Source organism: Aptenodytes patagonicus, chromosome W (genome assembly GCF_965638725.1).
Source record: "Aptenodytes patagonicus chromosome W, bAptPat1.pri.cur, whole genome shotgun sequence".
NCBI lineage: Eukaryota > Metazoa > Chordata > Aves > Sphenisciformes > Spheniscidae > Aptenodytes > Aptenodytes patagonicus.
This window is the reverse complement of record NC_134981.1, coordinates 38,693,091-38,716,938: the sequence shown is the minus strand read 5'-3', so window position 1 is coordinate 38,716,938 and position 23,848 is coordinate 38,693,091. Positions and strand designations below refer to the sequence as shown.

Sequence of the window (23,848 nt, the reverse complement as noted above, 5' to 3'; positions counted from 1 at the left end):
CTTATTATAATAATTAGTTATGAAAAATTAAAGTCACTCCTTGTATCAGTAAAACCTGTACTATCCCAGCTATCTACTCAAGTTTGTTGAGGTAAGTTTTGTCACTTAAAAACTCATGTTTTTAAAAGAATGCTCAATTTTTGCAGTTTATCATGTTGCTTTACCTTCCACATTAGATGCACAGTCCAGGAAGCTGGCGAGCGAGATGCATCAATGATCCTCCATATGGGTGGTCCTTTAGATGGTTCTGATGAAAGAGACAATGCTTAAGAGTACAAATATTTTTCTTTAATCTGTCTGAATTCATCATTGACTATCATTAGCTGCTTGCCTTTTTTTTTTTTTTTTTTTTTTTTTTTAAAGCATATACAAAAAAGTTTCCTTAGTTCCTCGGAAGGAAATAATGCTTGGTACATTAAGTGGAACACCTCCATAGAAAGGTTTCCCAAAGGGATGAGCAAAACACCAGTTCTGCTCTAAGTGCACAATATCAAAATAACTGAGTGTCACCATGCTGAGCATCTGTGATAATGGGCTGAACATGACAGTGCTGAGTGAGGCACAACCAAACCTACACTGGGCAGCGTATGTCCAGAGACACAGCCCTGTACTTCTGTATACTGAAAACCTTGCTATGGCCTGTAGCTACAACACTCTTCCCGTCCCTCAATATCAAGTCATCTAAAAAAGGAAAGTGCAGAAAAGTTAACGAGGAGACAGGCTTCTCCTGTCAGAATTCCCCAAGCTTCCTATATCCTTTATTCTAAAAAGCGTAACAGAACTACAGTACTTTTGTACAATGCTACAATACTTTCTGATGTCAGTACTGTAAAAAATTCAAGCGGTATTTCCACTACAAGTTTCATTTCAAAGTAGAATGAATCAATCTATTACAGTGCATAAAGCAAAAGAGTGGCCAATCCTTTGCGAGGGCCTTAGCCGTAATCGAAAGAAAGATTATCTTAAAATGCATTTACATTTATAATCTTGCTAGACTATTTTCTCTAGGAGTTCTTTTATTGCATTTTTAATATTAATCATTACGAGTTGTTGGCTGTTTTACCTCCAAAAAGCAGTATCAAGTCTAGAGGGTGCATCTTGTCTTTTATGCTTTACATCAGGAGGAAAGGAGAACTGGGAATAGAGACAAAGGGAGCTCTTTCTTAACAATCTCACTGGAGTACACCACTTTGATTCACATGAAACAGAAGCAATTGTACATCTTGCCTAATATAGGATCATGAATGCAACATGAGCTGTCTCACGTTCATTTCCTACCATAACACCTTTGTTCTAAGGCTAAAATAAGACATAGACACTTAATTACTAATAGCAGTATTTTTGCAGAGCCAGTCACCACAGCAGAACAGCAATGCAGTCTAATGAGCAGGTAGTCCTGAAATCCTCATTGTTCAGGTTGAGATAGTAACCACAGGAAAACAAAACAAAAAAACAAAAAACAAACAAGAAAACCCATACTGTCATTAGGAGTTGAAAAGAAGTGATTAGAATATTGAAAGAATATTTTTACAATACCTCCCCCCAAAGAAAATAAATTTTGAGTAGAGCTGAAACGATGCCATTTTATACACAAATTCCATTTTGTTGAAACAAGTAGGGTATATACTACAGTCTTTTTCTTATTTATCCAATATAAATGGGATAACATGTAAATTCAATCAAAACTCATTACTGGTAACTCAATTAAGATAAATAAGGAAGGATTTCTTAACCAGTGCAGTTAAGCTCCAAGCACAAAGAGGTGTTTTGACAATGAAACCTGTATTGGTTTAACTCTGTTTAGGAAATAGATGCACTGAAATGCTGAACTATATAGACTGTTTAAGTCTATAAGATGATGCCTTGGAAGGCACTAAGGAACAGACAGGATATTACAGAAAGGAGACCAGGAAGAGTGCAAGCAGGAAAGGCTAAAGCACATTAAAACAAACAAAAAAAAACAACCACAAAAAAGCAACCACAAAAACACAATCAGGCTGACTTAGAAGCTAAACAGATATCACAAAGTATTTGTAGTAGTCTGAGGGAAGAATAGGTTCCCTAATGGGTATCAAGTATACAACCAGAAGGTCCATTTGTTGGCTCCATATTGGGTAGGATCAGTATAGACCAGAAACAAAGTCAATCTTGCAGTCCATCAAAGTAGAAATGAAATGGAAACGGGACCAAGCTAAAGTAGTTTCACTCTTCACTGGAAAAACAAGGCATAAATTCCCAATATCATTTAATTCTCTTTAAAGTCAGAAGTCAGCAAGTGATTTCCAATGCTGCTGCTACTGATTTAGGAGGAAACCATAGAAACTTTTTAAAAATCAAATCCCTTTAAGGATGACTTACTAATTTTACAATCCCCAGAAATCACAATGTATATTATTGTGATATACACAGCTATGCAGCAAGCCTGCTCTGCTATATATAAAGACCCTCAAGCTACAGTCATTATTTAGAGGTACAAAGTAGATGTTTTACTACCTAATCCTTATCAGGAAACAAGTGACAAAAGATTTAAACATTGCCAGAATGCTTGCATTACTGTTCAGCATCATGATTGTACATTCGTGCCTTTGCATTTAAGAATTAGACTCTTCAGAAGGGACAGGCGAGGAAGGAGAGGCGGTGGGGTGGCCCTGTATGTTAGGGAGCGTTTCGATTGTCTAGAGCTCAACGATTGTGATGATGATACGGTTGAGTGTTTATGGGTAAGGATGAGGGGGAAGGCCAACGAGGCAGATATCCCGCTGGGAGTCTGTTATAGACCACCCAACCAGGATGAAGGGGCAGATGAAGCGTTCTACAAGCGGCTGGCAGAAGTCTCTCAATCGCTAGCCCTTGTTCTCGTGGGGGACTTCAACTTCCCGGACGTCTGCTGGAAATCCAACACGGCAGAGAGGAAACAGTCTAGGAGGTTCCTGGAGTGTGTGGAAGACAACTTCCTGACACAGCTGGTAAGTGAGCCTACCAGGGGAGGTGCCTCGCTCGACCTGCTGTTTACAAACAGAGAAGGACTGGTGGGAGATGTGGTGGTCGGAGGCCATCTTGGGCTTAGCGACCATGAAATGATAGAATTCTTGATTCTTGGTGAAGTAAGGAGGGGGGGCAGCAAAACCGCAACCATGGACTTCCGGAGGGCGGACTTTGGCCTGTTCAGGACGCTGGTTGAGAGAGTCCCTTGGGAGACAGTCCTGAAGGGCAAAGGGGTCCAGGAAGGCTGGACCTTCTTCAAGAAGGAAGTCTTAAAGGCGCAGGAGCAGGCTGTCCCCATACGCCGTAAGAAGAACGGGCAGGGAAGACGACCAGCCTGGCTGAACGGGGAGCTCTTGCTGGGACTCAGGAAAAAAAGGAGAGTTTACCGCTTGTGGAAGAAGGGGCAGGCGACTCAAGAAGAGTACAGGGATCTCGTTAGGTCCTGCAGAGAGGAAATGAGAAAGGTAAAAGCCCAGCTAGAACACAATCTGGCTGCTGTCGTTAGAGACAACAAAAAATGTTTTTACAAATATATTAATGACAAGAAGAGAGCTAAGGAGAATCTCCATCCCTTATTGGATGCGGGGGGGAACATTGTCACCGAGGATGAGGAAAAGGCTGAGGTACTTAATGCCTTCTTTGCCTCAGTCTTTAACAGGCAGACCAGTTATCCTCAGGGTACTCGGCCCCCCGAGCTGGAAGACAGGGACGGCGAGCAGGATGAACCCCCCATAATCCAAGAGGAAGCAGTCAACAACCTGCTACGCCACCTGGACGCTCACAAGTCTATGGGGCCAGATGGGATCCACCCGAGAGTGCTGAGGGAGCTGGCGGAGGTGCTCGCCAAGCCGCTCTCCATCATTTATCAGCAGTCCTGGTTAACGGGGGAGGTCCCGGACGACTGGAGGCTTGCCAATGTGACGCCCATCTACAAGAAGGGCAGGAAGGAGGATCCGGGGAACTACAGGCCTGTCAGCCTGACCTCGGTGCCGGGGAAGATTATGGAGCGGTTCATCTTGAGGGCGCTCACAAGGCATGAGCGGGACAACCAGGGGATCAGGCCTAGCCAGCACGGGTTCATTGGTCCTGCTTGACCAACCTGATCTCCTTCTCTGACCAGGTGACCCGCCTAGTGGATGAGGGAAAGGCTGTGGATGTGGTCTACCTGGACTTCAGTAAGGCCTTTGACACTGTCTCCCACAGCATTCTCCTCGAGAAGCTGGCGGCTCACGGCTTAGACAGGTGTACTCTTCACTGGGTCAAAAACCAGCTGGACGGCCGGGCCCAGAGAGTTGTGGTGAATGGAGTTACATCCAGTTGGCGGCCGGTCACGAGCGGTGTTCCCCAGGGCTCAGTTTTGGGGCCGGTCTTGTTCAATATCTTTATCAATGATCTGGATGAGGGGATGGAGTGCACCCTCAGGAAGTTTGCAGACGACACCAAGTTGGGCGGGAGCGTTGATCTGCTCGAGGGTAGGAAGGCTCTGCAGAGGGACCTGGACAGGCTGGATCGATGGGCCGAGGCCAATTGTATGAGATTCAACAAGGCCAAGTGCCGGGTCCTGCACTTCGGCCACAACAACCCCATGCAACGCTACAGGCTTGGGGAAGAGTGGCTGGAAAGCTGCCCGGCAGAAAAGGACCTGGGGGTGTCGGTCAACAGCTGGCTGAATATAAGCCGGCAGTGTGCCCAGGCGGCCAAGAAGGCCAATGGCATCCTGGCCTGTATCAGAAATAGTGTGGCCAGCAGGAGTAGGGAAGTGATCGTGCCCCTGTACTCGGCACTGGTGAGGCCGCACCTCGACTACTGTGTTCAGTTTTGGGCCCCTCACTACAAGAAGGACGTCGAGGTGCTGGAGCATGTCCAGAGAAGGGCAACGAGGCTGGTGAAGGGTCTGGAGAACAAGTCTTATGAGGAGCGGCTGAGGGAACTGGGGTTGTTTAGCCTGGAGAAGAGGAGGCTGAGGGGAGACCTCATCGCTCCCTACAACTACCTGAAAGGAGGTTGTAGCGAGGTGGGTGTCGGTCTCTTCTCCCAAGTAACTAGCGATAGGACGAGAGGAAATGGCCTCAAGTGGCGCCAGGGGAGGTTTAGATTGGACATGAGGAAAAATTTCCTTACTGAAAGAGTGGTTAAACATTGGAACAGGCTGCCCAGGGAAGTGGTGGAGTCCCCATCCCTGGAGGTATTTAAAAGACGAGTAGATGAGGCACTTAGGGACGTGGTTTAGTGGGTGGTGGTGTTGGGTCGACGGTTGGACTTGATGATCTTAGAGGTCTTTTCCAACCTCAATGATTCTATGATTCTGTGATTCTAATTCCGTTGAAACTTCACTTGATAGTGAAGTACATATACATAACACTTGGATAAAACCATATGGAAATATAGAAGTATACCTTCCTGAATATAGTAGTGGTAAATACACCTCTACCTCGATAGCTTGCTATTGAGGCAAACACCAAATCTTTTGAATGGAGAAAGCAAGTAGGTGTGGAATCTTCTGGGATATAGATCTAATATAGTCTTAGACAAAGCACAGCATCCAAAAGTCAGTTTTGTAATTTGATTATGAGTGCAATAACAATGGTATAAGTAACTTAAGTGTCCAGTGTCTGCTTGTTTCATTTAATCTTTGCGATAGGCAACTGTACAGTAAAAAACAGAAGAAAATTTTGGTACAGGTTTTGCCAATATTGCAACCTGAAGTCCCTGTCTGAGCCCAACGCTTGGTAGAAAAAGGATCAGGGAACTAGAGACCTCCTGAGGTCCTTTCCAGCTTAAATTATCCCACTTGCCTATAACTTTGCAAGTGTATCTAGGCATTTGTAAGAGGTGGCCACACCTCTGAAGTTGTCTGTAAGCAAACTCAGAACAGGAAATTATTTTACTGTCATTTTATTGCTACAATAGCAAAAAAATGCTAACTTATTAGCAAGCAATGCAGAAAAACAGTGACTATTGTTAATAGGAAGTGTAGCTACAACAATTTGTTAAAACGCTGTTCTACCAGCAGAAAACAGACTGTATTTATATTTGCAGCGTATCACAGCTAATGGTACAGGTATTCCCCGACAGCTTACTGCACACTAAAATGAGTTCATTTTACCTTTAGCAAGAAGCAAGACACTAATACAGGGAAATCTGACACCAGTAGAGGTTCAGTTTCAGGAAGATACCAGTTAGCACCTCTCAAGGCACCTATTAAAGATCTTAAATTAGTTCTAGTTCAGTTTAAGTGGACTACTCGGATGAATGACAAAAGGAAAACAGACCACAGAAAGGTAAGTTATACATCAAAGCATGGTGCTTTTATTTGGAGGTCATGGTTTGGGTCCTATGGATGAGCATACTGCAGTATGTGACTTGTTAAAAACCCAGTTTGTCTAATTAAAGGGCCAAATGCATAGGTGTAGGTTGTGTTTGTATACATACTGCATGTAGTTTTGTTCCTGTCAATGGAAAGTATAAGAAATCCACTATTTGAGAATAGGAGTTTTCATACTGTATCAAATGCATGGGTGCGATTTTAATGTCAGTGTTGCAATAATTACTGCTCAGTAGTCGTGCAACTTTACTTTGTATGAGTTCACAGTTGCTGCAACAATTACTAAGTCATGAAAAGCTGCAAAACAAAACAGCCAAAAAAAAAAATCAGTAACAGAAAATGCTAAACATATTCAACTACTGTTTTGGCACAACTCAGTGGCAGAAGCATCAGTCTCTGTAAAGACAAACTTGCAGGAGAGCCTCACTAGTGGGAGATACTGTAATGACTTCCATGAGCTATAAAGTATATTAAATTCATAACACAGAGTTGACAGTTACTTTAATCATAGAATCATAGAATCACTGAGGTTGGAGAAGACCTCTAAGATCATCGAGTCCAACCGTCAACTCTTAGCAGCAGCAGTCATAATGCGTGGGGCTGACTGCCTCACCCTAGGCGACCCCCTGGATGGACCTTTGTCTACATCCTCGTTTGCCTGGCCCTCAAGTTCCAGGGCCCCATATCTGTTGTGTAAAGGCAACCGGGAAGGTGAGGGAGGCCGGGCGGGGGTTCGCCTGGCACCCCGAGCAGGGACCTGTTTCCATTCCCCCCCGTCACTTAGGTCCCCTCTTTCTACCTGGTGGCAAGAAGGCAGGGGATCCTCTGCTTCTTGTGGAGCCTCCATCTGCTGCCTTTGCCTCAGGGATGGTAGGGTGCGGCTCCACCAATCTATCTCCCTCTCACACTCCCGGATACTCCTTAACCTTTCCACTTCCTCCTTCAGCTCTGCCACTAGGCCGAGCAGATCATCCACCTGGTCACACCGCACACAGGTGGTGTCTCTGCTGCCCTCCGGTACAGCTGACAGGCTCAGGCACTCCCTGCAGCCAGAGACCTGGACAGCTGTATGCTTGCGTGTGAGCTCCGTCTGGGTCGCCATATTCCTTCTGGCGACGGCTTTCGGCCGAGTGGCAACCATAGCTGGTCCTCTTCTCAGAAGCCGATGATTATCAATTGAGTTGGCCTCTAGAGCCAGGAGGGGGGCTGCGCCTTGCCCGCTCGCCTTCCCTGCATGCCCTCCCTCGTGAACTGCCGCGCCATGCCCTTCTGACGAGCCACATCCTGTTTGCCCGCCCTGTTCGCCACGCTCCGGGTCGCTTGCGCTCCCTGGGGGCTGCTCTTGTAAGTGAGGGGGTTTGGCCGCCGCCCCTCTTGTCCCCGCCCACGCTGAGTCAGAGCTGCCGCTCGTCAGGAACTCCCTCCTCCGGCTCGGGGAATGGGGGGGCTGGGGCACCCTCTCACTCCCTGCGCTTTTGCTTTTGCTTTTCGCGGGTTTTGCCGCTTCAGGAAGGGTCCCCCGGCGCAATCCTCTGCTCCGGAGCCCTTCGCCTCGGTGGCTTCGCAGTAATGCCACAGTACATTCCAAGCAAAGCATGTGTTCATGAGCAGCAGGAAGCAACCAATGAAGTTAAACATGCTGTTGAATGCAGTCATACAGATCTTAGCAGAAGACATTAAGTGCAATAACAGCCTCAGTGCCATTGTCCCTGAAGGAATATGAATGAGTCCAGGATGAAACAGCGCACCTGCAGAACATACAGTTCAATGGAAACAATGTGGAGTGTCACAAGGAGTTGAAAGGTCAGCCAAGTTGATGAGCTGGTTGTAGTGTGAACAGATTTGGTGCAAGGCGGCAGCTTCACAATGCTGAGGATTTGTTCCACAAAGCAGTGAAGGCTGACACTTGACTGAGGCTCTTCAGCAGTTTTCTTCCAGGGCTGTGAACTTAAAGCTTAACCTAGTGGTTTGCTAAGTCCTAGCTATCTTTAGTGTACCTTAAGAATTGGTTTATACTTTGAAGTTGTATATATCCTGCTTGCAAAAAAGTCCTTTTGTGCAAGACTAAACATGATCCAAACACTGCCCCCGAAGAGCTGCTGCTGGTAAAAAGTTTTCCTCATTAAATCATAATAGCAGCAATTCAGTGTTCACCCTTACTGCAAAGGGACAGGATACCATAGAGTCCAGATCTACAAGATGACAATCCCAATGATTGTATCATCAAGAAGGGAAATTGTAATGAAACAGTGATTTTTGTGACTGAATATAGCCAAAGTAAAAACATTTTCCACACAGATTCAATCTTGCTTAAAGTCAGCAGTTTATACATGGCATTCTCTCTCTTATACCTCCCGCATCAGTGATGACCATATCAGTGATGACCATCAAGAATCCAATTACTGTGGGTAGAATATTGTAAACAAGTGAGTACAAGACAGTGCAGAAGGCAGCTGTAAGTGACACTGTGACAAGCAAGGAAGTGTCGTATATGCAGAATGACTTGGGAAAACCTGTAAGCCAGAGTGTTTAACTTAAATGCTTTGGTGAACAAGAGGTTACACTTCCCATATACATATTATTTCCTATCATTGCTTTACCAAGTTTGTGAAGTCTACATACCTTATACGACTAGAATCTTCTATTTCATATTATTGATGCCTGTTCACCTTTCACCTGTTCAACTTTCTAATGGCCTCCTAAACCCCCAAGTTGTTAAACTAAGTTTTTGGTAGACAGACTGCCTTTCTGAGAGGCAGAATAGCTTCTGTTACAGAGGATAAATTTAGAAGAAAACAAGCCCTTGAAAGGAGGTACAAACATAAAGCCTACATCTCCCCTAAAGACTTTGAGAATATGACTTTCTGTGAAGAAAGCTTTTCTTCCCTACCTCCTGTTTTAGCTATTTTCAGGGAGCACCTCTGGCCAATTTAACTTTATGGGAAGCTATTCTCATGCTCCTTGGAAGGCATGAGTCAAGTCAGTCAGTATTGGAAGTAACTCAGGAGAGCCTTGTTGCATGTATAATCAAATAGCTCGAGTGAGGATACACAATTTCAGTTGGCTATTGCCAAACTGCTGAGCACTCACATTTTGAAAGTCAGTGACCTACTTTCATATATTACTTACTATCTTCAGTGGTGACCCCAGTTTTCTCTTCACTCCAGTCACTCCAGTAGCCCACTCCATCTTCCTTCATGCAACGAATTGAAAAGACATACTCTGTGTAGGGTCTGAGCCCTTGAACACTGAATGAAGTTCTTGGTGAAGCTGTATCTTCAGGAGGAACCTGTAAATGGAAGGAAGATTTTAGAGGCACTGATCAAAAAGTGTAAAGCTAAGTTCTGTGCTACTACAGCTCCCATTCAAGAGGGCTCCCCACCGCAAACAGTTTAAACCCTGTATTACACGCCCAATACAACACTGTTTCTCCCCTCTATTTTCAAAAGCTTCAATTCTCAACCACTGTTTGGTAAGGAATCAGTCATAGTGTGTGTATTTACCAGGTGTAACACAATACATACACTAGAATACGTAAGCAGCTATCTCAAGACAATCCCTCACATTCCGTTTCCTTTTTTAATCAGTTTATGTCTACCTCTCCTAAACATAAGTCATACAAAGTTTCTTCCTTCCCATATAGTTCCTCTACTTATTGATCTGTAGTACCCTGCCTCATGTTTCAGAGCTTTGCTAGGTATCTGATTATTCATTACAAAATACCTGTGCTAGAAGCCTCCTATAAAGCTAGAGAACTCAGGATCATTTCTTCCAGTGACACAGAACAGTGTTTCTTAACTGACTTTAAAACAATTTCCAAAGTCTCACACCTTCACTTTATAGTTTAGAATTTTGCTAATAATGAGTTTATTTCCATAAGCTCTTTCCTTTTTCATAGACTAGCCACTGAATGCCAGAAAATATTCTTACTGCATATGTACAGAAACAGATATGTTATGTAGATAATTGATATATGTACACATACTGACTCCATCACATGTTATTCCACTTGCAATTAAGGTGTTTGGTTTTTTAAATAGTGAGCAACCCTGCAATAGGAATGACTACAGATTAAAACACACATACAGAACATTCAAGAGGTTAATTATGAGTGCAAAGAATTGTCAAAGTATTGATGAATGCTCCTATGAAGAAAGGCTGAGAGAGTTAGGGTTGTTCAGCCTAGAGAAGAGAGGGCTTCAGGGAGACCTTATTGCAGCCTATCAGTACTTAAAGGGGGCTTATAAAAAAGATGGCGGCAGACTTTTTAGCAGGGCCTGTTGCGACAGGACAAGGGGGAATGGCTTTAAACTAAAGGGGGGTAGATTTAGACTAGACACAAGGAAGAAATTTTTTACGCTGAAGGTGGTGAGACACTGGAACAGGTTGCCCAGAGAGGTGGTGGATGCCCCATCCCTGGAAACATTCAAGGTCAGGTTGGACAGGGCTCTGAGCAACCTGATCTAGTTGAAGATGTCCCTGCCCACGGCAGGGGGGTTGGACTAGATAACCTTTAGAGGTCCCTTCCAACCCAAACTATTCTATGATTCTATGGGAAGACCGAAGTTCATTAATGTTCTAGATATTGCACGTACAGAATGAAAATTCAAAATAAACATACTGCAACGTGAAGGGGAGGAGAGCAGAGAAGTCCACAAAGAAAAGACAAGGTCACTGTACTCTAGATTGCCAAAAACCCTAGCTCACAGCCTTCATGAGGCCAGATAAACTACCTTGGGAGGCCACATAAGTGCTAAGGATAATAAAGTGAACACTCTGAACTGCAGCAGTAAGGGAACTTCTGCTGCAGTTTGACAAATGGCTGGGTTACAGCAGAAGAGTGACAAGGGACGTTACTACTTTACCTTCATCCAATTTGTTTCACCAATGATCCTATAGCGAATATTGAATTTCAGTTTCATCACAGCTGCTGAAATCCGGTTCTCCCAGGAAAGCTTCAGAACAGTAGGCAATATTCCTGAGTTGACTGATAAGTTGTGTGGAGACAGAGGTTTAACTAGAAGAGAAGAAGTTAGTCAACTCTACAGCTGTATTATTTTATCATGCCTCTAGCAGTTGGTACACTATGCTGTAACACTACCATTAAGACCTCTCACAAGCCCAAATAGCTGCTACTTCACACCAGTTTCTAAAGCAGATTACTTAAGAACTTGCTATCTGAATGGTGATCAAATCTCTCACCTTCCCTACCTTTGTCCAGCACAGTTCAAGTTCTAGTCAACAATATTTTGGCAGTGTTAATTTTTATACTGAAGAAACATTAATATGCCAATTCAGCAGTATGCACAGAAGCTGCAGTTGTATGTACTACTAAAGCTTAAGAGGCATATAGTTACCAATCTCAATGGGATCAAAAACAAGAGGATCAGATTCAGCCTTCCCGAGAGCATTTGCTGCTTCTACCCAGACTTCCAGGTTAACAAAGAACTGAACATCAGTAATGGTACAAGAATTATTTACATCTTTTGGTACGCAGTCAGGAAAGTTATCTCGTGGCCTAAATAAAAAAGGAAAAACAAGGTAGAAAGCATTAAGTTTGGTTTCCTTTAGAGAATCTTTTTAAGTAGATCAGAGTGATCAATCAGTTTATAGCTCATATGTTTCTCCCTCTGCCCTTATCTTTGTAAGCAGGGGGGACAGGAAAAGGTGAAGAGATTAGAATGGCTTGTTCAGCCACAAATACGAGGTTGCATTACAATAGAAACTAGAATCAAATCTCGACTTAAAGTCATATACCTTCAAAAGTATAACCCAAAGTATTGTAATTATAAAGTCATAAAACCCCCACTTAGCTTAAAAAAATAAAGATCAAGAATTGTTACATTTAATCATAAGCAATATGGCTAGTAACTATAAGCATACTCATGCATTAAAAGAGGTAGTCATTTTACCTACATACCCTTCAAGAGTACAGTGTTACAGCTACTACACATCATTATTTTTGTTCACCATCTTCTGCTGCACTAACAGCAGAGACAGTTCTAGGGGCATCAGGAGATTTGCATAGTATTATTCATACTTTCTACTACACTCATTACCAAAACACTTCAGAGGAACAGGGGAGACTGAAAGCTGCAGGCAGCCATTTCTTTTTCCAGAGAGGAGCAGCAATTCTGTCCACTGCATTTTAAACTACAAGAGACCGTTTGAAGAGTTTGAAAAATAATTAAGTCAATTTACTTTTATAGGATAAAGACTTTTGCTGAAGCTTTCATGTTACGATTAATCATGGACAAACCATTCTGAGTGACAACACCTCTACAAAATCCAGTCACTATATGTTGGTTTCTTTACTTATTTAGAATGTGATAGTCACCACAGAAGAAACATAAAATACATAATTTGGGTCCAGCCACCTAATGATTATGCATACTGTACTCAAGCCACACTAATCACATTTGAAGAATGGGAAAATAGGACATAGCTGTTACTCCAAAACAAATGCAACAAAGTTTAAAGTCTGACTTAAGTTACTTTAAATGTGAACTACTTTAACTCTTCCCTTCCCCCAAAAAATAGACGACAATGCTTCACAAAACTGGATTTAAGTTAAGAATTCATCCGAAGTATCAAGGAATTTCAAGGAAGTTTTGTTTAGTCTACAAACATTCTTCAAAAGTATTTAGATATTCTAGAGAGCTACTTACCACTTGTATTTCAACCTAAAATGAGTGTCCAGGAACATACGCCTTCCAGGGTTCCAGGTACAAGTCATAGGATATGTGAGTTTTGACACCTGATGCACAATGCAACTTACATTCCTGGGCTTCTCTGGGGGCACTGTACAGAAAAAGTTAGCAATAATTAATCTATATACACATTTCAATCCAGTAAGAATCATGCTAAGTGTCCCATTAGAGCAATTTCAGTAAACATCAGAAGTATTTATAGTCATACAAATTTCTAAACAAGGGGGTAAAAGTGCTGGAGACCATCCAGCAATGGAAGTCAAGAAGTTTAAACAGCTGCTCTGAGAAACAGTAGGCTGTATAAGGAACAAGCACCTGACACAGTAAGAAACCACATAGAAGATTTCTCATTGAGGCAGAAAAAGATATCAACTATCTCTCATCGAAATCCATTTTAATTCACACAGGAAAAAAAATGCTAGCAAGCAGTACAGCTGCATTGGCATATACTGGCTTTACCAATAACCTGAGCTCTAAGGCAACTGTATGATAGGTTTATCCCCCCCAGCTAAAGAAGAGGGATGCTTTAGTTGCAGACACCTACAAGAAAGATAAAAGGATCTTCATTAATGCACTTCAATAGTGTATAACAAACTTTTTCAGAGAGCAGCTGAATTTTTTTTTTTTGCTTCTTAAATTCAAATCATAGTATACAAAGATAACATTGAGTTTGTTTCTAGCTTTTAGAATATCACTATTTACAAGAGTATAATGTACTTGAATTTTATTTCTTTTCAAGCAGAAAATGCTATTTTAAACAAAACTACCTTATGAACATACTTATAGTTTTGTTCCCGAATAGCTGTATTCTCAAACCTGTTGTTCTCATTGTTTACAGAATTTTTCTTTAATTGACAGAATGAAGACGCAGTAGCTTTAAATACAAATGCATATCAAGCCTTTTGTATACAGACCATGCAACAACTGCAATACCTTTTGACAACACTAGGAAGCAACATAATTCATCAGCCATTCATACTCAGGAATTAAGGACACAAACACTTATCCATCATTTTATAAACTGTCCACCAACTAATTAAGCAGTAGTATATGAAGTTATTTGTATTACTTTCTGAGGACCTCAGTCTTGTCTCAAAGAGCACTTGCTCAGAACTATGCAAGTGCTATTGTGCTTAAACAAGTAAAGTTTATAATTAGTTAAAAGTATTTTCTTATGTATAAGGGTAGAGTAATCCAAATAGTACGTTCCATCCTTAAGGCAGTTCAGGTTTGATTTAGTGGTACAGATGGACTAAATATTTCTCAGTCCATTAATGAAAAAAACATTAAGTAGGACATACGACCTTATTGTATTTCCTTGAACACTGAAACAGCAGTAAGAAGTACGGAAAAGTTAACTGAAATAGATCCTAGGAAACAAATTAAATTCACATCTTTCTGAAAATTAAATCTTCCTGCTTCAACGTTTTTCTGTTTATGAAATACTCCAGAGTAGTTTATTTTTTAGAAAACTTTATTCTGTGCATATTTACCAGCTTTGATGGCATATGATTTGATAGTGGTTTTATACAGTTATCCAGGAGCTGAGGAAATGGAAATAAGTGTCGCGTGCACACTTCTCATTGTTTGCATTCTCTTCCCCGTTTCTCAGAAGCAATTTTCTTAAGACCAGAATGAAAGGCAAGAAAAACAGTACTTACAGCCTAATGTAACTGTAATTCCATAAATGTTCTGCTCAATCTGTCCATCTGCTAAAATGTTGCAGGTCAGAGGAGTAGCTAGTGAAGAAGTATCATTAAATGTGACACTGGAAACTGTTCTGTTTATTTCATGATATTGTTCTTTAGGTACCACTCTATTTTTAATTTTCCATATAATTTGATTAGCATATATATTGCCAAAGTCAAGACAGCTCTCATTCAAAACGCATAACGCTGTGAAATTGGAACCAAGGGCCAATACAGGAGACTCTGGGATGATATGACCACATGACTGTACAAGTCCACCTGAAACTAAAAAGAATGGCATCAATTAAAAAAAAACTACAGAGTATTCCATAATCAATATTGCTGATACAACACTACTGTAACGTTAAAAATATTACAACATGTGTCTAAGCAGGAAATTACTTAGTTACTTGACAGTTATAAAACTGAAATGCATTAGTGGACCACCAAGCACAGATTTAAGGGGCAAAACCAGTGTAGTGTTCCCTAGGCTTTGCAAAAACATTTTACCAAGCAAGAAAAGCTCTATTAATAAACAAGGGCCTTTAGAGAGAGAAGAGAGTCAAGGATTGAATGTTTAGTATGTTTTGAAGGAGGAGTGTAATATACTTGAGGTTACTTTTGCAGTTAAAAAGGTATTTTTCTGTTGAGAAAGTTAAGAAAAAAATGGGATGTGTGCACCTTTGTTGTGATGGACTAGTTTTAGAAGAGTTACATGCAAACAGTTAAATAACTGAGTTGTCTATTTCAAAAGCTTCAATATATACTATAAGAGTATCTGCAAATTATAGTGAACTCTGCACATTTGATAGTTTCTTCTTACAAAGGAACTTCAACACAATAAAATTGTGACTATTGCTACACAGGCACATAAATAGAAAAGCATCAAATTTTAAAGATGAAAGGTCAGCTGAAATACTGCCTTGAATCAACAGCCATACTAAACATCATCAGGATGATCATTTGCTATACAATAGAAGTGGCCTATGGCTCTAACCTGATCACAGAGCCTACAACACTAGTTCACTGGTAGCTTATTACTTTAACAGCTGTTTAGCCTAACTAATACATGCTTTCATTTAGACACCATTTGGCATACGCGAAATTAAACTTCAGTCTGCTACAGTTACCAACTCCAGCAATGTCAGTGGAACCAAAGCAATCTTCCACTGACTAAAGTCACTTCACTATCTCTGTACACAGACCAGTAATGAATGGAAGCAGAAGTTAGTATTGGTTTAAACATTGCATTATTTTACCATAAGATTAAGAGCACAGCTTAGGGGTCTCTATCCTAATACATCTCGCTTTCTGCCCCCACCCCACAAGTATCTAGACAAAAAGCAAATACGTGCTTCAAGCATCCAATTAAAGAAGTTCTACAAATCTCTTATATTTGAAAGACAGAAGTCTTACCTTCAAGAGAACAAATATTCAAGAAGAGATATAAGCCATAGGCCACCCAGTTCCACCCAGAAAACATGCTGCACAGAATTCCTATAACAGAGAAAAATTTTTTTTTTCCATTTAAGCTATTACTCTTCACTTTAGATCACTGTCAAATTCAGATCTATATTTGATCTATAACAATTTCTCAGGTACGCACATTTACTTTCCTGAAAGAGTTAGTATCTTCCCACTCTAGAGAAAGAATGGGGCATATTCTTTCCATTTTACTCACTACTATAACAAAATCTAATGTCTATTTAAGACAACTGATATAGTTTAAAGTCTCTTTAGTTACAAATTTAAGAAATGCATCAGCTTAAGGTTTTCCTATCATATATGAAAACAAACTTCACTGGTACTTCTGTGGGAGGTTATCAGTTAGAATAGAGCGTATAACACCGTGGCTCAGGTTTTAAAGTAGAACCCTATGAATTTGATTATGGTTACCATACTTACCTAGCTTTCAAAGGCACTGATATAAACACCTTACACAAGGTTCAGAACAACTCTCCACAAAACCAACTGTCTCATTCACTAGAGTGACTTAAAGTACATTTAAGAATTACAAAGCACAACACTTCCCTATCAAGAACTGTTGACTACTACAGAAAAAGCATTACCTAATTCTTCAAAAACCTTAAAAGGGAGTTTGTAATTCCTCAAAAGTTAGAAAGTTTTTTTAACATCTTATGTTCTTTATTTCTGTATTACAGCAGATCTCACTTATTTTTCCCTTTTGACAACTCTACAAAACAGTTTAGAGAAACTGAAGCATTCAGGAGGCAGCTTCCACTTCAGTTGTTTTGAAGCCACAAAGTCTCATCTGGATTTCTCAACTTGCAGTTATTATGCAGCCCCAAACTACTAAAAGCAAGTGACCATTCCCCAGATACTAGGCATATGAGCTTCCTATATATAGGAAGACAGTCCTGAAGGGCAAAGGGGTCCAGGAAGGCTGGATGTTCTTCAAGAAGGAAGTCTTAAAGGCGCAGGAGCAGGCTGTCCCTGTACGCCGTAAGAAGAACAGGCGGGGAAGACGACCAGCCTGGCTGAACGGGGAGCTCTTGCTGGGACTCAGGAAAAAAAGGAGAGTTTACCGCTTGTGGAAGAAGGGGCAGGCGACTCAAGAAGAGTACAGGGATCTCGTTAGGTCCTGCAGAGAGGAAATGAGAAAGGCAAAAGCCCAGCTAGAACGCAATCTGGCTGCTGTCGTTAGAGACAACAAAAAAAGTTTTTACAAATATATTAATGACAAGAAGAGAGCCAAGGAAAATCTCCATCCTTTATTGGATGCAGGGGGGAACATTGTCACCAAGGATGAGGAAAAGGCTGAGGTACTCAATGCCTTCTTTGCCTCAGTCTTTAACAGGCAGACCAGTTATCCTCAGGGTACTTGGCCCCCCGAGCTGGAAGACAGGGACGGCAAGCAGGATGAACCCCCCATAATCCAAGAGGAAGCAGTCAATGACCTGCTACGCCACCTGGATGCTCACAAGTCTATGGGGCTGGATGGGATCCACCCGAGAGTGCTGAGGGAGCTGGTGGAGGAGCTCGCCAAGCCACTCTCCATCATTTATCAGCAGTCCTGGTTAACGGGGGAGGTCCCGGACGACTGGAGGCTTGCCAATGTGACGCCCATCTACAAGAAGGGCCGGAAGGAGGATCCGGGGAACTACAGGCCTGTCAGCCTGACCTCGGTGCCGGGGAAGATTATGGAGCAGTTCATCTTGAGGGCACTCACAAGGCATGAGCGGGACAACCAGGGGATCAGGCCCAGCCAGCACGGGTTCATGAGAGGCAGGTCCTGCTTGACCAACCTGATCTCCTTCTCTGACCAGGTGACCCACCTAGTGGATGAGGGAAAGGCTGTGGATGTGGTCTACCTGGACTTCAGCAAGGCCTTTGACACCGTCTCCCACAGCATTCTCCTAGAGAAGCTGGCGGCTCACAGCTTAGACAGGTGTACTCTGCGCTGGGTCAAAAACTGGCTGGACGGCCAGGCCCAGAGAGTTGTGGTGAATGGAGTTACATCCAGTTGGCGGCTGGTCACGAGCAGTGTTCCCCAGGGCTCAGTTTTAGGGCCGGTCTTGTTCAATATCTTTATCAGTGATCTGGATGAGGGGATGGAGTGCACCCTCAGGAAGTTTGCAGACGACACCAAGTTGGGCGGGAGTGTTGATCTGCTCGAGGGTAGGAAGGCTCTGCAGAGGGACCTGGTCAGGCTGGATCGATGGGCCGAGGCCAATTGTATGAGGTTCAACAAGGACAAGTGCCGGGTCCTGCACTTCGGCCACAACAACCCCATGCAGTGCTACAGGCTTGGGGAAGAGTGGCTGGAAAGCTGCCTGTCGGAAAAGGACCTGGGGGTGCTGGTTGACAGCCGGCTGAACATGAGCCGGCAGTGTGCCCAGGCGGCCAAGAAGGCCAATGGCATCCTGGCCTGTATCAGAAATAGTGTGGCCAGCAGGAGTAGGGAAGTGATCGTGCCCCTCTACTCGGTACTGGTGAGGCCGCACCTCGAATACTGTGTTCAGTTTTGGGCCCCTCACTACAAGAAGGACATTGAGGTGCTGGGGCATGTCCAGAGAAGGGCAACGAGGCTGGTCAGGGGTCTGGAGAACAAGTCTTATGAGGAGCGGCTGAGGGAACTGGGATTGTTTAGCCTGGAGAAAAGGAGGCTGAGGGGAGACCTCATTGCTCTCTGCAACTACCTGAAAGGAGGTTGTAGTGAGGTGGGTGTTGGTCTCTTCTCCCAAGTAACTAGTGATAGGACGAGAGGAAATGGCCTCAAGTTGCAGCAGGGGAGGTTTAGATTGGATGTAAGGAAAAATTTCTTTACGGAAAGAGTGGTTAAACATTGGAACAGACTGCCCAGGGAAGTGGTTGAGTCACCATCCCTGGAAGTATTTAAAAGACGTGTAGATGAGGCGCTTAGGGACATGGTTTAGTGGGCACAGTGGTGTTGGGTCAACGGTTGGACTCGATGATCTTAGAGGTCTCTTCCAACCTTAATGATTCTATGTTTAGCTACATTTATGCATGTTGAAAGGAATAGGTAGATTGGCTTAGTCAAATAGGACACATAGTCCACAAACTTATTTCTACAAGCAGACTTCATCTTGTTCTTATAGCTAGAGACTAAACATAATTTTTAGGTTTACCAAGATCTGAGATTTCCTGTAGCATCCCTGCTTAAATTTTATTTTCACTGATCTGACAAAGCTTCTTTGGAAACTGGTATTCTGAAATTTACCTCTATAAAAAGCAACTCACTAATAAATTTAAAGGAATTCCACATTATTCCTTAGAAAGGAAAGTTTAAAAGCTGCTGTTGTGGTTTAACCCAGCAGGCAGCTAAACACCACACAGCCGTTTGCTCACCTCTCCCCAGCGAGTGGGATGGGGGACAGAATTGGGGGGAAAATAAGTAGAATTGGTGGGTTGAGATAAAGACAGTTTAATAGGACAGAAGAGGAAGGGAAAATAATAATGATAAAAGAATATACAAAACAAGTGATGCACAATGCAGTTACTCACAACCTACTGACCGATGCCCAGCCAGTCCCCGAGCAGTGGTCACACCCACCCACCAGCTAACTCCCCCCAGCTTATATACTGAGCATAATGTCATATGGTACGCAATATATCCCTTTGGTCAGTTGGGGTCAGCTGTCCCGGCTGTGCCCCCTCCCAGCTTCTTGCTGGCAGGGCATGAGAAGCTGAAAAGTCCTTGACTAGTGTAAGCACTACTTAGCAACAACTGAAACATCAGTGTGTTATCAACATTGTTCTCATCCCAAATCCAAAACACAGCACTGTACCAGCTACTAGGAAGAAAATTAACTCTATCCCAGCCAAAACCAGGACATCGGCTATCTCCAGGAAAGCAGGGCTCCATCACATGTAACAGTTACTCGGGAAGACAAAATGCCATCACTCTGAACATCCCCCCCCCTTCCTTCTTCTTCCCCCAGCTTTATATGCTGAGCATGACCTCACATGGTATGGAATATCCCTTTGGTCAGTTGGGGTCAGCTGTCCCAGCTGTGTCCCCTCCCAACTTCTTGTGCACCCCTAGCCTACTCCCTGGTGGGGTGGGGTGAGAAGCAGAAAGGCCTCAACTGTGTAAGCACTGCTCAGCAGTAATGAAAACATCCCTGTGTTATCAGCACTGTTTCCAGCACAAATCCAAAACATAGCCCCATACTAGCTACTATGAAGAAAATTAACTCTATCCCAGCCACAACCAGCACAACTACATGCAATCAAAACAAAGGACTATTTACTGTCATCAACTGCAGTTTCTTTTCCCTCTGATAACAGTAAATGCAGCTGTCCTGGTTTTGGCTGGGATAGAGTTAATTTCCTTCCTAGTAGCTGGTACAGTGCTGTGATTTGGATTTAGGGTGAGAACAATGTTGATAACACACCAATGTTTCAGTTGTTGCTAAGTAGTGCTTATGCTAGTCAAGGACTTTTCAGCTTCCCATGCTCTACTGACTGAGAAGGCTGGAGGTGCACAAGAAGCTGGGAGGGGGCACAGCCAAACTGGCCAAAGGGACATTCCATACCATGTGATGTCATGCTCAGTACATAAACTGGGGAAAGCTGGCTGGGGGGGACCGCTGCTCGGGGACTGGCTGGGCATCGGTCAGCAGGTGGTGAGCAATTGCATTGTGCATCATTTGCTCTGTATATTATCATCATTATTACATTATTATTATCATCATCATTTTATTTCAATTATTAAACTGTTTTTATCTCAACCCACAAGTTTTTCCTCACTTCTACTCTTCCAATTCTCTCCCCCATCCCACCTGGGGTGGGGGGGGAGTGAGCAAGCAGCTGTGTGGTGCTCATGTTGCTGACTGAGGTTAAACCACAACAGCTGAACACCTACAAGAAGTAGCAACAGCATTGTGTTTTATGACTAACCTATGAGTAACAGTTTTTGAGAAACATCAGGCATTCATGAAAAATGGAAATCATTACTTATTCTGAGCAGAGAGATCTCTTACAAATTATTTTAATCTTATTTCATAAATCATGAAAACAACTCAAATGAATACAGGTATGTGTCATATGAGTTATTACCTCCCTATTTCAGGAAGGTACTACAAATGACAATTTCAGTTTAAGAGACTGTAGCCAAAATGACATTTTCTTTCCAGCAAAGCCAGCTTGTAAGTCAGGAAGTACAGATCACACCACAACCACCACAGGAAGGTGTTAGGTCTATTAAGGCTCATCACATCAATCACAAAAGCCCAAAGGTTTTTGGTGAATAGATGTCCAGAAACTCCTCAAAAAAATTAAGAGCTAAGCTTACAGCTTCAAGTGGTAATCTCTCATCAAGAATCCACATAGCGCAGGCAGATAGAACAAGGAAACAGTACTAAGAGTGATACTGCACATAGCAGCTACAGCTTAAGGTTTCATAACAAGCCAGGTAGTGTAGCCATGTGCTTGGGTTAATACCTAACCTAGACTGTAGTCTTCATTGTACTAGCCTGATTACCTTGTATAAAACAATGCATGCCTTACAACAACTATGCCCTTGAAGAAGAACTAGAAGACTGACAGAAGGGGAACATCCTGCCCTAGAAGGCATCGGAGGCTAGATGATTGCCAAAGAAACAAGAAGTCAGCAAAAAACTGCGGTAACTAGGAGAAAGGTAAAGGCGGCAGGGAGAGATCACGACCACCAACTCAATTCAAGACTGGAAAGACTTGCCCCCCCACATCTGCAAGGAGCATGCATGCTAATTTACATGGCAAGCGAGGCTAATTTGAACATAACTAACCAATGAGCATGAACTTAGGCAGGCTTTTGCTAATCATGTAACAATATAAATACGCTGTAGTTCTTTTGTGTGGTGTGCTAGCTTTGTGGAATTGCCACCTAGCATCCATCTTTGCACAAATATGAGCTAAATAAATATCTCGGCTCTGTGTGTAAGATTGGCTTATAGCACACCAGGTACTGGACCCCACTTGTGGGACAACAGTTTCTGGCGACCCAGATGGGACCGCTATTTTAAGCCTTGCCCGGATTGTCCTGCTGCTCCGGACAAGAGACGGGACCGGGAAGGACTCCAGTGCGCACCGACCTTTTTGATCGGGGAATCCACCAGTTCCTCTCTGCGGATGGACAACAGGCAACTCAACGGTGCAACGCCAATACGAGATATTTAAAAGGAGGCAAGGGACTACAGAGGTAAGTCGCCACTTTTGTGGAATTGCTCTGCATAAGATGTGCCAAGAGAGGCCCGCAGCAGGAGCTTAAAAAGGATTCCTATTTCGAAAGGGGGTCAGAATCTGGTAAGCCGAGTGGCTTAAATTTGCTCTACATAAGACATGTCAAGCAAGGCCCGCAGTGAGAGCTCAGAGGAATCCTATTCCGACAGGGGGTCAGAATCTGGTAATACGGGTGCGGCTGCTTCTACCGAAGTACCCCTGTGTACTCCCTTAGGATGCATCCTGAAAAATTGGAGAAGGTTTGGAGGGGATCCCCTAAAGAAAGATAAATTAAGAGCTTATTGTGCCCAATGATGACCGATGTATGAACTGGATGATGGAGAAAAAATGGCCAGAGAATGGATCATTGAATTATAACACTATTTTGCAGTTAATGCTGTTTTATAGAAGGATGGATAAACGGGATGAGGTTGCGTATGTCAATTTGCTTTTTGTTTTGAGCCTGATCATGAAAGAATAGAAAAAAATGTAGATTGTTGATGGAAGATGCTGATGAGATGTATGTATTAGCAGAAAATTGTTAATGGGAAAGGAAAGAAAAAGGGTTGTTGCAAAGAAGGTGAAAAGAAATGCATTGAGGACAGTGGGGAGGCTGAGGATGTGCAGACAATCAGCCCCTGACATTAGAAAGAAACTGCAACGGGTAGATGGAGCTGGAGGAATGTCTGTATCACAGTTGATAGAAATAGCATGCAAGTTTTATAGTAATAGAGATAGGGGAAAATGCAGAGTGGAGTGGAGTGGGGAGTTAATTCCTCGAACCGTACTCCTTTGGGGCCTAATCAGTGTGCTTATTGTAGAAAGGAAGGACGCTGGAAATCTGAATGCCCACAGAGAAGAAAATCATTTGCTGAATCCTCAGGAGAAGGGGGCAAGAATCGGATGCTAATCTGATCATGTTAGGGACATCTGATACTGAATGAAGGGACCAGGGGAGAATATCAAGGTTTCCCCAGCCCATTCCCTGGTTCCCATAAAGCTGGGGAATGAGATTATAGATTTCTTAGTAGATAGCGGGGCAACCCATTCAGTAGTAACTAGTTGTAAAGTTATTTTAAGTAACTTAAGTTACTTAAATATAATTAATATTTTTATTTTATATAATAATAATATATAATAATATATTATTAATATTACTAAATATACTTAAAGTATATTTAAGTAACTTTAAGGCCTTTAAGTAAAATGTATATGCCAATTGTTGGGGTCACGGGAAAGCGAGCTCTTAGGCCATTTTTAAAACCTATGGAATGCACAATTGGAAACACTACATTGACTCACAAATTTCTATATATGCCAGAATGCCCCCTCCCATTGCTGGGACAAGATCTATTGTGTAAGTTGAAAGCGCAATTAACATTCTCTGATAAGTCCATTCAGTTACATGTGCCTGAGGAGACAGCGTGGAGAGCTCAACTGTGTCTACTGACTGA

The 23,848-nt window shown here is 42.7% G+C and overlaps 1 protein-coding gene across 3 annotated transcripts in view; it reads right to left on the bottom strand.

Annotated features, from left to right (window-relative positions):
• Positions 1-23,848, bottom strand: part of LOC143172055 (interleukin-6 receptor subunit beta-like) — an 80,741-nt gene that overhangs the window by 42,650 nt on the left and 14,243 nt on the right. For all 3 annotated transcript variants that reach the window (XM_076361285.1, XM_076361287.1, XM_076361286.1), the window contains exons 2-8: positions 16,125-16,205; positions 14,682-14,993; positions 12,979-13,111; positions 11,668-11,828; positions 11,176-11,327; positions 9,440-9,599; positions 165-247 (exon numbers count right to left, since the gene is read on the bottom strand). In XM_076361285.1, the coding sequence (XP_076217400.1) occupies positions 165-247; positions 9,440-9,599; positions 11,176-11,327; positions 11,668-11,828; positions 12,979-13,111; positions 14,682-14,993; positions 16,125-16,191 (1,068 nt within the window). In that variant the 5' untranslated portion in view covers positions 16,192-16,205. The remainder of the gene's footprint in view (positions 1-164; positions 248-9,439; positions 9,600-11,175; positions 11,328-11,667; positions 11,829-12,978; positions 13,112-14,681; positions 14,994-16,124; positions 16,206-23,848) is intronic.